This window comes from Hemibagrus wyckioides, linkage group LG24 (genome assembly GCF_019097595.1).
Source record: "Hemibagrus wyckioides isolate EC202008001 linkage group LG24, SWU_Hwy_1.0, whole genome shotgun sequence".
Lineage (NCBI taxonomy): Eukaryota > Metazoa > Chordata > Actinopteri > Siluriformes > Bagridae > Hemibagrus > Hemibagrus wyckioides.
The window spans coordinates 2,274,956-2,290,171 of NC_080733.1; the positions used below are offsets into that span (position 1 = coordinate 2,274,956).

Consider the following 15,216-nt stretch of genomic DNA (forward strand, 5'->3'; position numbering starts at 1 on the left):
CCAGCAGAAACACACACACACACACACACCCAGCAGAAACACACACACACACCCAGCAGAAACACACACACACACACACCCAGCAGAAACACACACACACACACACCCAGCAGAAACACACACACACACACCCAGCAGAAACACACACACACACACACACCCAGCAGAAACACACACACACACACCCAGCAGAAACACACACACACACACACACACACACAGCCAGCAGAAACACACACACACACACCCAGCAGAAACACGCACACACACACACACAGCAGAAACACACACCCACACACACAGCAGAAACACACACCTACACACCCAGCAGAAACACACACACACACCCAGCAGAAACACACACACACACACCCAGCAGAAACACACACACACACACACCCAGCAGAAACACACACACACCCAGCAGAAACACACACACACACACACACACAAACACACACACACCCAGCAGAAACACACACACACACCCACACACACAGCAGAAACACACCCAGCAGAAACACACACACACACCCACACACCCAGAAGAAACACACACACACACCCACACACCCAGCAGAAACACACCCACACACACCCAGCAGAAACACACACACACACCCAGCAGAAACACACACACACACACAGCAGAAACACACACACCCACACACCCAGCAGAAACACACACACCCAGCAGAAACACACACACACACACCCAGCAGAAACGCACACACACACCCAGCAGAAACACACACCCAGCAGAAACACACACACCCAGCAGAAACACACACACCCAGCAGAAACACACACACCCAGCAGAAACACACACACACACCCACACACCCAGCAGAAACACACACACACACCCACACACCCAGCAGAAACGCACACACACACACACACACCCAGCAGAAACACACACACACACACACACCCAGCAGAAACACACACACACACACACACACACACCCAGCAGAAACACACACACACACACACACCCAGCAGAAACACACACACACACCCACACACCCAGCAGAAACACACACACCCAGCAGAAACACACACACACACCCACACACCCAGCAGAAACACACCCAGCAGAAACACACACACACACACACACCCAGCAGAAACACACACACACACCCACACACCCAGCAGAAACACACACAGCAGAAACACACACACACACCCACACACCCAGCAGAAACACACACAGCAGAAACACACACACACACCCACACACCCAGCAGAAACACACACACCCAGCAGAAACACACACACACACCCACACACCCAGCAGAAACACACACACACACCCACACACCCAGCAGAAACACACACACACCCAGCAGAAACACACCCAGCAGAAACACACACACACACACACCCAGCAGAAACACACACACACACACACACACCCAGCAGAAACACACACACACACACACCCAGCAGAAACACACACACACACACACACACACCCAGCAGAAACACACACACACACACACCCAGCAGAAACACACACACACACACACCCAGCAGAAACACACCCAGCAGAAACACACACACACCCAGCAGAAACACACACCCACACCCACACACCCAGCAGAAACACACACACACACCCACACACCCAGCAGAAACACACACACACACCCACACACCCATACACCCAGCAGAAACACACACACACACCCACACACCCAGCAGAAACACACACCCACACCCACACACCCAGCAGAAACACACACCCACACACCCAGCAGAAACACACACACACCCATACACCCAGCAGAAACACACACACACCCACACACCCAGCAGAAACACACACACACTCATACCCAGCAGAAACACACACACACACAGCAGAAACACACACACACTCACATTCAACAGAACCACATACACACACCCAACATAACCACACACACTCTTTCACACACACAAGAAACAGAAACACACACAAATACACACACACACACACACACATCCAGAATAACCACACACACTCACACACACCCAAATATCTAGCATAATCACAAACACACACCAAAACCGGACAGTCACACACACAGCAGAAGTTGTGTTCCACTGAAAGCTGATGAATTCTTCTGTGTGTGTGTGTGTGTGTGTCTGTGTGTGTGTGTGTGTGTGTGTGTGTGATGTTACTCTAATCATGTGCTCATGTATGTAGTTGTAGTTGTGTGACTCAGCAGTTTCATCAGCACATAGGAGGAGTGTCCTAACAGACACCAGTCTGAGGAACCTGTGTGTTTATATACAGGAGCTCGTGTCTGACTGAGAAATTAGTGACTGGATCAGATGCAGATGTCTTTATACACACACACACACACACACACACACACACACACATATACAGTATAAACATCATTACTACACATTTCTGCACTTTATAACACTACTGTATTAACCACATCCATATCACCTGATCAGTCTTTATACTTGTGATATTTTCCTATATTTTATTAATTTAATTTTTAATTTTTAAATATTTAATTAAATGCTTTAAATGCATTATAACATTTTATTGAGCTGTAGAATATTATCCTGGGTTTCATGACCCCCCTGAGAGAAAGCTTTGAGTTTATTGTCATGTCCATAAAGAACGCACTGAGCTTCAAGCTCCAGTCAGATTCCCAGGAGTCCCAGTCGCTGACCAGAGAGTCACATGATCGCTAGCTCATAAAAGCAGCTAAAGTAAGTAAGTGGAATAACAGTGAAGTGTAAACGGCGTATAAACACACACCGCCGCACTGATGGCTTTGTTCGACACAAATTCCACACGCATTTCTCCGAACAACAGTTAACACGCTCCGTATAAGTTCCACACCCCGGGCTTTTGTTAGTCACTCATTATGAGCTTCTCGCTGTAATCTCTCAGGCCAGCGGACGCGAGTCGTCTCTGCTGCAGCGAAGGAGTTTAACCTGACTTCTCCTCACTGTTCTTTCATAGCAAATTACACGGATCTGAGATCTGCTTTCTGAAGCTCCACGACATTCGCTCTTATCTCCTCTGAAGGCTTCATCAGACTTGCATGTTTTCCCAAAGAAATGAAAGACACTAAAACTCACTTCTGAGGCGGTTTTTAAGATCAAAAATATTCCAGCTTATATCGGAGTAAATATGCTGCAAAACATTCCAGACTCATCTCCAGTCTAGTCACATTTATTCAATCATTCTTATTATAAGCTTACATTGAACCTGAATATAAAACTCTTAAACCTGTTACAAGACATTTTAATTATTTTGAAAGCTTAAAAGGCTTTACATTTTCTTATTCTTTCTTATTAGCAGATCATTTTACTTCTTTATAAAAGAAGTTGTTTAACACAACAAACTATTACAGTGAGTAATAATAGTCTAGAAAAAGGTTTAATAATCTTACATTTGGATTAAAACTCAAGAAATTCTAGAGAACTGATTCACTTTATTTAGGATATTTTCACGCTTTAAGAAGAAATCATTAGCATTGTGTCAGACTGGGATCAGAGTTACGGCTAAATCTTTTACATGTCATTGATATTAGATTAAGAAACTTAAAACTTTTATTTCATTCATTTCTTTCCAGAATAGTAAACACAAATGGTGGCACATGTGAATATAAAGCAGGTTTCTCACTTTAGCTGAGATTTTCTGAGCATCACGCTCTTCTGACTGATGTGATGTTTCTCCTGCTGACTGGTTCCCAGTATAGTCCAAAAATCCTACTGGGATTACAGTAAGAAATTTGTACAGGATTCTAATGAGAATTTCAATGGTATATTTTGGAAATAATACTTTAAGAGTCCTAGAGGAATTGTATATTCTGTAGGAACACTTCTCCAGGATTTCTTAATGAGATCCAGTGGGGAAATTTTTGGAAAGTTTAACTGTGGGACAATTAAAGGTTTATCTTATCTGATTGGGTCCCCTGTTCAGGTCCATATGGAAATTCAGTTTGATATTTTAAGAATTTGTCATTTTTCTCTATTGTTTTTTACTAAATAAATAGTTTCAAATGTTTGGACTGTGCTTATAATTTGATTGAGCTCTCCTCATCACAGAAGATGAAGCACTCTGAAGCTGAAGTAATGTCATAAACATCAACATGGGTTCAGTGCTGTTGTTTTGGGTGTCAATGCGAAAATAAATAAGAAAGAACCACCAAAATCCTACCTACATAATTACTTCATACCATCAAAATTCTATTCATTCTTCTGCCATATATAGTGTGTTACTTATGAACACAGCATTAGTGTTATAACTCTCTAACTTCCAAACGTGAAAATAATCTCATTTTATTTTAAACAGTAAATCATTTTTAAAACTCCTAAATCACCCTCTGTAATTCTCTAATAAGTCTCCAATACCAAGCCGATATTTTTAATAAAACACAAGCAGAGATCCAGTAAGATTCTAAAGCTCAGATAAAATCCTGAACAGAACAAACAAGAATGAAAGTCCAGCAAGAATTTTTTGACAAAATCATCCAGTCAGGATGATTACTCCGGTTCCTCGTGTAGATCTAATCCTAACTTCCTTGTTCTGCCTGGCTGCAGGTGCTCACCTGAACACTGAGCTATTTATAGCAGGTCACGAGAGCATTGGCTCATTACATGCGTCCAGGCCAGAACGCTGAGGAGAAACAGTGGAAACATTACAGTGACGCTCATATACTCAAACACACGAGAAGATCTGAGGTCTTACTGAATTGTTCAGGATTCAGGAGACGCTTTCTTGTCAGAACTGATTAGTGGATTAATTGTTCCTCAGGTGAATATATGATGGTAGTTCGCTCCACTAAGCTTTAGAGGCTTAATTTAACACTGTGAGAACCAGAGCAGGAACCTGAGAAAGTTCTACATGTGCACTGACTGCTGTCACTGAGGGGAAATGAGTAATGAATGAATCAGATATTTGCTTTTATTGTACAGTGGCATACTGCCAAGTAGCAGTAGTGTGTGTGTGTGTGTGTATGTATGTGTGTGTGTGTGTGTGTGTGTGTGTGTGTGTGTGTGTGTGTGTGACTGAGAGCGAGCCCCTCTACTAGAAGGGAAGTGTGTCCAGTGGCATGTCTGGGCAAGTCCTTTATTTTCCCTTCAAAGCACCTGTTGATCTTTTTCACTGTTTCTTCATACTTTTTTCTGGGAACATGCCTTCATTAGCTCGCTGAATTTTCCACACTTTCTCTCAAAACTGCACCACCATGGAGATTTCCTCTCTCTAACACTAGACGTTCACTTGCTCTAGCTTAACCTGCACAGCAAACTGAATCACAGGAGCACAATGAGACAAGACAGAACTCTGTGTCAGTGGACGGAGCTCTGTCTGTCCAAAGGTCAGTGAGCCGAGGCTGAAGGGTGTGTTTCTTTGCTGCCAGGGGCACAGCAGACTGGTTCGGGGTTAGCAAGGATGGCGACGCTACACAGAAATGGCAGAGAAAGAGCCTGCGCCACTGCAGTCTGCGCTACGGTAAGCTGAAGCCACAGGTGATACGAGAGATGGAGCTTCCCAGCCAGGACAACATCTCTTTAACCAGTACAGAGACTCCACCACCTCTCTACGTACCTACATCACAGCATGGCATACCAAAGGTACACCTTCTCTGGATTCTATATAAATATTAGTGTTATAACTTTTCCTGCGGATTCCTTCTCTTGCCAAAGAACGTCCATAAGTATCCGATCAAAAACATGATTAACTCAACGTGGTCTTCTCGCTTGTGTTCTGCTCAGATCGTGGACCCATTGGCGCGTGGTCGGGCTTTCCGCATGGTGGAGGAAGTGGACGGATACAGCGTGCCCCATACGCCCATCACGCCCGGTGCCACCTCTCTCTGCTCCTTCACCAGCTCCCGATCCGGACTCAACCGGATACCTCGCCGACGCAAGCGGGAGTCCGTGGCCAAGATGAGCTTCAGGGCAGCGGCTGCCCTCGTCAAGGTGAGCTAACACAATAAACTTAACACAGAGAGGAAGTGCGGAGAAAATACAACACTTTGGGATATTAAAAGCAGCAGTATGAAGTCTGTTAGTACAAAGCAGTGTACTTTTAGGATGTGAGCTAGATTCAAGTGAGCAAAATCTTGAAAAATGCTACAGTCTCATGGAAATTGACAAATATTGCATCACTCTCTTAAGAAAAAGATCATCCTACTGTGTCAGAGGGAGGGAGGTTGTAACTTATAAATTACGACCAATGACTAGTAAAAGAAAACTAGTAAAAAAACAGTTCAGAATTCCTACTTTGATGTAGCTGATGTTGGCCCCCATGATGTTTGACAAGGCCATCCACAGCATTATCACAATAAACCCAGCAGCACTTCATATATTTAAGTGAATTATACTATTTATTTATTTAGTTATTTATTTAAATTACAGCTTCATGCATCTCAGAATGAAGCACCTGTTAGAGTTCCACCTCTGCTACAGGTAGCTGTTGTGTGATTGGGTGGAGCTAGCAAGTGGGTGGGGTCTGGATAATCATCAAATTGGGAGGAAATTGGCTTCTAATTGGTAACAAAAGAAAGCATGATTTTTAATATGCCTTATAATGCGGTGAAGAAAGAATGAGGTGATTAACATTAGTGGAGATTAGTGGACACCCTGCGGTGTATGTTTTACTGATCCATTCCATTCTGTTCAATTCAGTTTTATTTGTATGGCTCTGTTAACAATGGACATTGTCACAAAGCAGCTATAATGAATTTTATTCACTCATCTAGGGATTAGACTGGTCAGGGTTACTGTGCTTTAAATAACTTATTCTTTGTATTTTGTAAAATAGAAACAACTCTGTAAGTCCAATAGAAATTTTTGCACATGGGTACAAGCAAAAAATAGCTGCTGGCAGTGGGCGGGATTGACCAGAAATCCTTCAGGAGCAGGTAGCAGTGAGATAAAGTCCAGTGCTTTACTTTTACTTTGAATCCTTTTTGAAATTGTTTTTTTTTCTTCAGGGACGCTCATTCAAAGAAAGCACGCTCCGGCGGGTCCACAGACGCAGCTTCACCCCGGCCAGCTTCATCGAGGAGGACGTGGTGGACTTTCCTGATGAGCTGGACACCTCCTTCTTTGCCAGAGTAAGTCAAAAGTCATGCCAGTGTTGTCCTCCTTATTAACCTTTTCCAGCCGATTGTTTATTTATGCACTTTTCCTCCTGTCAGTGTAACGAGTGGAGTGTGATGGCTGTTGGTGATGTCAGGTCATCTCATGTACACATCAAAAATACTACTATGCTTGTGTCTGCTTCATCTCTCACACAGGAAATGAAGTAACCTCCAGACTCTGTGAGCACTATGGCTTTGGGAATATGTACAAAATATACCACCTCAACAGATTTAATTAGCAGATGCTATAAAAGCGACAGGAAGACCCCACTGTCAGTCTTTATGCACACACACCAGCACAATTCAGAATTTTGGATTAAACATAATTCATTAAATTAAGTGAAATTTCTTGCTAAAGGCTTGAAGATTAGTCTCATGTAAGCCAGAGTTTCATACTGATGGCAGAAGGTCAGGTCTCCATCACAGCTTTTAATTGGCCAAGGGCCATCCATTAGGGCGTCTGTCTGTAAAGCAAGCAATCACAGTTCATTTTATTCTGCACCATGTTTGGGATGAAAATGTCCCTACAAAAACAGACCTGTGTGTAACCATAGATCAGGGGTGTCCAATCATTCCAGCTGAGCAGAAGCCACACCTGAGTCTACTGAAAGCCAAGATCTACTGATTAGCCAGTTGGAATCAGGTGTAGCTTCTGCTTGGTTGGAATGAAAACCTGCACCCACACCGGCCCTTTCTGGATAAGATTGGACACCCCTGCCATAGATCATTCATTTAAAGAAGTTTGAAAAATCCAGCATTTAGCTGATCCTCACAAGCCTCATTGTCACAGTTGTAAACACAAAAGTTTCCTTCTTCCAGGATAGATGTAGAGCATCACGAAGGCAGGTGTCCAGCAGAACTGTTAAAAAACTTGGCACACATCTCCCAGAAATCCTGTAGAATCCAACCAAAGAGATGTGGACTTTAAAACTTCTGAACTGTTTCCAGTTTTATGTACCGTGCACATCAGACCTTCAGTCAGTGCTTTGTGGGCGTGACATCTGAGGCTGAGGCAGAGGCAGAAGACCTGCTTTCAGCTGGTTATGCTATAGGTGGAGTTGCATGTAAAAGAAGCCTTTCTTTATCACATAAACATTAAGCACAGTGACATTTTCTTCACATTGTTAGGAAGCTGGGATCAGAACACAGGGTCCGCTATGATACAGTTCCTTGGAGCAGAGGAGGTTAAGGTCCTTGCTTTAAGGGGCCAGCAGTGGCATTGTGGCAGAGCTGAGGATTGAACCCCTGGCCTTCTGATCAGTCACTCAGAGTCTCTGTGTTTTTGCTCAGGACGGACTGATGCAGGAGGAGATGTCGACCTTTCATGACGAGGTGTTTGAGTCTCCTTCTGACTCTACCACCAAGGACGTGGACAGCAAGCAGCTGGACGAATCAGAGCTGACCGGCAGTGCGCTAGACAAGAACGAGCTTGAGAGGAGTCACTTGATGCTGTAAGTCTGCATTCACTGCTTATACAACATTAAGACTCAAATGATTGAAATTACACATATCCATGATTCACTTTAACACACAAGTAATAATGTCTGTCTGTATGCTGTAACAGACCTCTAGAGAGAGGCTGGAGAAAGGCCAAGGAGGGAACCCCTGCTCCACCTAAAGTCCGGCTGAAACAGGAAGTGGTCAGCGTCAGCGGGCAGAGACGAGGGCAACGGATTGCTGTGCCTGTAAAGAAGCTCTTCGCGCGAGAGAAACGGCCGTATGGACTTGGCATGGTGGGCAAGCTGACCAATCGGACATACCGCAAACGCATAGACAGCTACGTGAAAAGGCAGATAGAGGACATGGACGATCACAGGTAGAGCTTTGTGTTCAGCTCTTAGCCATTAATGGTTTCTTAGCTTTTCATGCTTTTGACATGACACATCTTCACTGAATCCGTGGTGATTTACAGGCCTTTCTTCACCTACTGGATCACGTTCGTCCACCTACTCATTACTATTCTGGCTGTATGTATTTATGGCATCGCACCCGTGGGCTTCTCTCAGCACGAGACAGTTGATTCTGTGAGTGCAGCCATTTACTCAGAGTTTCGGGCCAAAATCTGTGTTTTGTGGTACAAAATTCTGACTTTTTTCTTGTTTTCTTTGCTAAGGTTTTAAGAAACAAAGGTGTCTATGAGAATGTCAAGTACGTGCAGCAAGAGAACTTTTGGATCGGACCGAGTTCGGTATGTTGACTGTCACTGCACAAGTGTAAGAGTTAAGCTGTATTATTACATACTGGCCTGTTTTTGGCTTTTTGTCCTCATGGCTCTTCACCTTAACACCACCAGGAGGCTCTGATCCATCTGGGAGCCAAATTCTCTCCCTGTATGCGACAAGACCAGGAGGTGCACGATCAGATCCAGAAGAAACGTGAAACCGAGCGCAACTCAGCCTGCTGTGTACGCAACGACCGCTCGGGCTGCCTGCAGACGTCTGAGGAGGAGTGCTCGGTGAGATCTGCACTTCAGTGTTCTTTAGTCACAACATTCAAAACTTCAGAATCACTGGGTGTAGATTAATGCACACATTTTTAATCCATTTGAAATTATATATATAATACAGTAAATTGTGCAAAAAGTGAAGAGATCTGAACACTTTCTGAACCTCGAAAACCTTGTGGGAATCAGTCAATCACTAGGTGAAGATTAAATTAGTAGGTTAGGATGATATTGTGGTTAGTTTTTGGTATTACTGAGATGATACAGGATAAGATAAGATAAGATAGAACTTTATTAATCTGAAGCCAGAGATTCAGATTAGAAAAGAAATAAAAATAATTAAACAGTAAAGAAGTTGGTGAATCAAGCTCACTTCCTCTCCTTCTTTTTCATAGAGCACACTGGCTGAGTGGGTGAAGTGGCCCCATCATCCCAGCGCTCCACTACTGGACGGCAAACCGCGTAACTACGGCTCCGTTTGCCATCAGGACCCCAGGTGAGATAAGCGTCTGCCTCAGCGAACGTTTCTATCCGTATAATTTACACACTGTGGCACTCATGATCTGGATGATTGTTGGGCTTTGTGCAGGATTTGTCTGGAGCCCGCCTCTGTAGCGCCTCACGAGTGGCCTGATGACATCACCAAGTGGCCGGTAAGTGTGACAGCACAGCATGTGTGAGGCTTAGTGACAGCGGGGTATTGGATGTAGCTATGAAATTACAGAGTTTTTGTGGTTCTAAGCTACTGTGATGTTTGAGGTCATTTCTAAAATGAAGGTGATGAAAAGAAGAGGTTTTTGGGTGTCAGAGGATTATGAAGCTCTGTGCTGTTTGTTTTAGGTCTGCACCAGGTATAACACCGGCAATCACACTAACCTGCCCCACATCGACTGTACCATCACCGGGCGGCCATGCTGCATTGGAACTAAAGGAAGGTCAGATCAACCACTCGCTGTATACATATACACTCACTCACTCCTTCATGCAGTCATCCAGTCAGCCAATCACAGAGCAGTACTGCAGTCCAAATCTTCAGTTAACATCAAACATCAGTACCTGAACCTGCAGGATTTTGAGAACAGCAGTCACTGCCACATGATTGGATGATTGGGTAATTGCATGGGGTTTCCCTAATCAGGTGGTTGGTGAATGTGTCTAGCAAACTGTCTGAGAAACACATTATTGTGTCACTGACTGGCTGCTGACTCTGTGCAGATGTGAGATCACATCACGGGAATACTGTGACTTCATGAGAGGTTCTTTCCACGAAGAGGCAACACTGTGTTCACAAGTAAGCGATGCTGCATGTGAGAGTGAGACACTCAGCCTAATCTTTACTCTCTTAGTGACATAGAAGCTAAAGCCTTGTTTCTTTATAGAATTCAAATTTTTCATTCGATTTGTTCATAATTATTTTAGAATAATTCGCCTGCACTCTGCATTGGTCTGAACGGTTCTGGAGTATGTCCTGGCAGCAGAGTAACCAGAAATTCATTTCAGATGGCTGAGGAAATAAAAATAATATAATAAAGTGGTTGTTTTCTTGATCTGTCCCGTTTAATTCCCAAATTAGTAAGCGTGACTCACTCGTGCATTTCAGATGGATGTCAGACCACAGTAGGAGCGCTGAAGATGCCAGTTTATTAGAATCTTTTAAGACACAATCAACCATCATAACCATCCATCATAACCAACCATCACCAGTCTTTCCATATTATTATTACCATTACCCTAAAAATAAGCAGAAAATAGCAGACCCAGTCACCTGATCTACTTTTCTTTTGCAGTAAACTCTGTCTCCATATTCCTGTGCTTATAGTGTAGCTTTCAGTCAGAAACAGGAAACATGCCTCAGCTTACAGAATAATCCTGTTTCTCATCCCAGCACCTGCTGTCCAGTCAAATCTGATTTATACAGACACATACAATTGTCTGTATTATAAATATTATTATATAATGCATACCATTTTTCCCATCTTTTCATTTCAGAGCTTATAGATTATCAGTGTTAGTTGATAAAACTATAGAAACTTTGATAATAACCCTTGAGGGTCTCACGGTGTTGTATTGTATAATGCAGTGGTGTGATTTATTCTCATTATTGAATAAATATATGTCATATCTTCTTGTAAAGTGTGTGTCAGGGATATGTCTCGTACCATGGCTTTAGTGTATCGTCTCATGCCTGTTACATGAGAAACTTTAGAGAATTTAAGATTTTAATCATGTATGATTAGTGTGCAGTGAATTAGTGTAGATAAACCAGTCACTGAGACACCTCAGCGCTCTGAAGCCTGTCCTCATTTCCCCCGAACACTTCAGCTGTACGATTCTGCCACGGACTGACTGACTGACTTGACTGACTGACTGTGTGAGTGACTGAGTGAGTGACTGACTGACTGACTGTGTGACTGACTGACTTGACTGACTGACTGTGTGACTGACTGACTGTGTGACTGACTGACTTGACTGACTGACTGTGTGAGTGACTGACTTGACTGACTGACTGTGTGAGTGACTGACTTGACTGACTGACTGTGTGAGTGACTGTGTGAGTGACTGACTTGACTGACTGACTGTGTGAGTGACTGTGTGAGTGAGTGACTTGACTGACTGACTGTGTGAGTGACTGACTTGACTGACTGACTGTGTGACTGACTGTGTGAGTGACTGAGTGACTTGACTGACTGACTGTGTGAGTGACTGACTGACTGACTGACTTGACTGACTGTGTGAGTGACTGAGTGACTGACTGACTTGACTGACTGACTGAGTGACTGACTGACTGTGTGAGTGACTGACTTGACTGAGTGACTTGATTGACTGACTGTGTGAGTGACTGAGTGAGTGACTGACTGACTGTGTGAGTGACTGACTTGACTGACTGACTGTGTGAGTGACTGACTGTGTGAGTGGCTGTGTGACTGACTTGACTGACTGACTGTGTGAGTGACTGACTGAGTGACTAACTGAGTGACTGACTGTGTGACTGACTGTGAGTGACTGACTGAGTGACTGAGTGAGTGACTGACTGAGTGACTGACTGTGTGAGTGACTGACTGTGTGACTGACTGAGTGACTGTGTGAGTGACTGTGTGAGTGACTGTGTGAGTGACTGACTGAGTGACTGACTGTGTGAGTGACTGACTGAGTGACTGACTGTGTGAGTGACTGACTGAGTGACTGACTGTGTGAGTGACTGACTGAGTGACTGACTGTGTGAGTGACTGACTGAGTGACTGTGTGAGTGACTGACTGAGTGACTGACTGACTGAGTGACTGACTGTGTGAGTGACTGAGTGAGTGACTGAGTGACTGACTGTGTGAGTGAGTGACTGAGTGAGTGACTGAGTGACTGAGTGAGTGACTGAGTGAGTGACTGACTGAGTGACTGACTGAATGACTGACTGAGTGACTGACTGTGTGAGTGACTGAGTGACTGACTGAGTGACTGTGTGAGTGACTGACTGACTGAGTGAGTGACTGAGTGAGTGACTGAGTGAGTGACTGAGTGAGTGACTGACTGTGTGAGTGACTGACTGAGTGACTGACTGACTGTGTGACTGACTGAGTGACTGACTGAGTGACTGACTGAGTGACTGTGTGAGTGAGTGAGTGACTGAGTGAGTGACTGAGTGACTGAGTGAGTGACTGTGTGACTGACTGTGTGACTGACTGAGTGACTGACTGAGTGACTGACTGAGTGACTGTGTGAGTGAGTGAGTGACTGAGTGAGTGACTGAGTGACTGAGTGAGTGACTGTGTGACTGACTGTGTGACTGACTGAGTGACTGTGTGAGTGACTGACTGTGTGAGTGACTGAGTGAGTGACTGACTGAGTGACTGAGTGAGTGACTGAGTGAGTGACTGACTGTGTGAGTGACTGACTGTGTGAGTGACTGACTGAGTGACTGACTGTGTGAGTGACTGACTGAGTGACTGAGTGAGTGACTGAGTGAGTGACTGACTGTGTGAGTGACTGACTGTGTGAGTGACTGTGTGAGTGAGTGACTGAGTGAGTGACTGACTGTGTGAGTGACTGACTGTGTGAGTGACTGACTGAGTGACTGACTGAGTGACTGACTGTGTGAGTGACTGACTGAGTGACTGACTGAGTGACTGTGTGAGTGACTGACTGAGTGACTGACTGAGTGACTGACTGAGTGACTGACTGAGTGACTGTGTGAGTGACTGTGTGAGTGACTGTGAGTGACTGACTGAGTGACTGACTGAGTGACTGACTGAGTGACTGAGTGACTGACTGACTGACTGAGTGACTGACTGTGTGAGTGACTGACTGAGTGACTGACTGAGTGACTGTGTGAGTGACTGTGTGAGTGACTGAGTGACTGACTGACTGAGTGACTGACTGAGTGACTGACTGACTGAGTGAGTGACTGAGTGAGTGACTGACTGAGTGACTGACTGTGTGAGTGACTGACTGAGTGACTGACTGTGAGTGACTGACTGTGTGACTGACTGAGTGACTGTGTGAGTGACTGAGTGACTGACTGAGTGACTGTGTGAGTGACTGACTGAGTGACTATGTGAGTGACTGACTGTGTGACTGACTGAGTGAGTGACTGACTGTGTGAGTGACTGACTGAGTGACTGACTGTGTGAGTGACTGTGTGACTGACTGAGTGACTGTGTGAGTGACTGAGTGACTGACTGAGTGACTGTGTGAGTGACTGAGTGACTGTGTGAGTGACTGACTGAGTGACTGTGTGAGTGACTGAGTGAGTGACTGAGTGAGTGACTGAGTGACTGAGTGAGTGACTGAGTGAGTGACTGAGTGAGTGACTGAGTGACTGACTGAGTGACTGACTGAGTGACTGTGTGAGTGACTGACTGTGTGACTGACTGAGTGACTGACTGAGTGACTGAGTGAGTGAGTGACTGAGTGAGTGACTGTGTGACTGACTGAGTGAGTGACTGTGTGACTGACTGTGTGACTGTGTGAGTGACTGTGTGAGTGACTGACTGAGTGACTGTGTGACTGTGTGAGTGACTGACTGAGTGACTGACTGAGTGACTGACTGAGTGACTGACTGAGTGACTGACTGAGTGAGCTCATCGCTTGTAAAGGCAGAGCTAATCTGGTCTGGCTTCAGGAAAATCCCTGTGTAGTCAGACATCTGTGAGTGTTGTGCTGATGCCCTGCTGGCAGACAGGAAGAAACGACCCTGAGATTCTCCTTCAGGTATAAAAGGCTTTTCTGTGCTTTTACCTCCTCTGTCTTTAATACGATCGATTTCTGCCTCCAACACCAGGTTCACTGTATGGATGATGTTTGTGGCCTGCTGCCTTTCCTCAACCCTGAGAAACCTGACCAGTTCTACCGCTTGTGGCTCTCTCTCTTTTTACATGCTGGGTGAGTTTTTCACCGTAAAGCATCATCTACTGTATCTGCTCTTCCTTCTGCCCCCCTTTTAAGCATTGATTCACATGGGCTTTAGTTCTATTGCACTTTACTTTCTGCATTTTTTTAAAAACTTTTTGCAAGTTTTATCTCTCTGGTATGTCCAGGTAAACATGTATATATGTACGAATAAATAAAAAAATAAATGAACAAATAAATGAACAAACTAACTAACTAACTAATAAATAATTAGATAAATAAATAATCATATAAATATAACTAAAAATTTCTGCTAATAT

General features: G+C 44.3%; 1 protein-coding gene across 5 annotated transcripts in view; it reads left to right on the forward strand.

The window, feature by feature from the left end:
• The window catches only part of rhbdf1a (rhomboid 5 homolog 1a (Drosophila)), a 58,080-nt gene that overhangs the window by 40,098 nt on the left and 2,766 nt on the right, over positions 1 to 15,216 (forward strand). For all 5 annotated transcript variants that reach the window (XM_058377693.1, XM_058377692.1, XM_058377694.1 and 2 more), the window contains 13 exons: positions 5,385 to 5,598; positions 5,740 to 5,946; positions 6,963 to 7,085; positions 8,403 to 8,563; positions 8,677 to 8,928; positions 9,025 to 9,136; positions 9,226 to 9,300; positions 9,406 to 9,567; positions 9,951 to 10,051; positions 10,145 to 10,208; positions 10,396 to 10,490; positions 10,771 to 10,846; positions 14,829 to 14,929. In XM_058377693.1, coding sequence (XP_058233676.1) covers positions 5,385 to 5,598; positions 5,740 to 5,946; positions 6,963 to 7,085; positions 8,403 to 8,563; positions 8,677 to 8,928; positions 9,025 to 9,136; positions 9,226 to 9,300; positions 9,406 to 9,567; positions 9,951 to 10,051; positions 10,145 to 10,208; positions 10,396 to 10,490; positions 10,771 to 10,846; positions 14,829 to 14,929 — 1,743 coding nt within the window. The remainder of the gene's footprint in view (positions 1 to 5,384; positions 5,599 to 5,739; positions 5,947 to 6,962; positions 7,086 to 8,402; positions 8,564 to 8,676; positions 8,929 to 9,024; positions 9,137 to 9,225; positions 9,301 to 9,405; positions 9,568 to 9,950; positions 10,052 to 10,144; positions 10,209 to 10,395; positions 10,491 to 10,770; positions 10,847 to 14,828; positions 14,930 to 15,216) is intronic.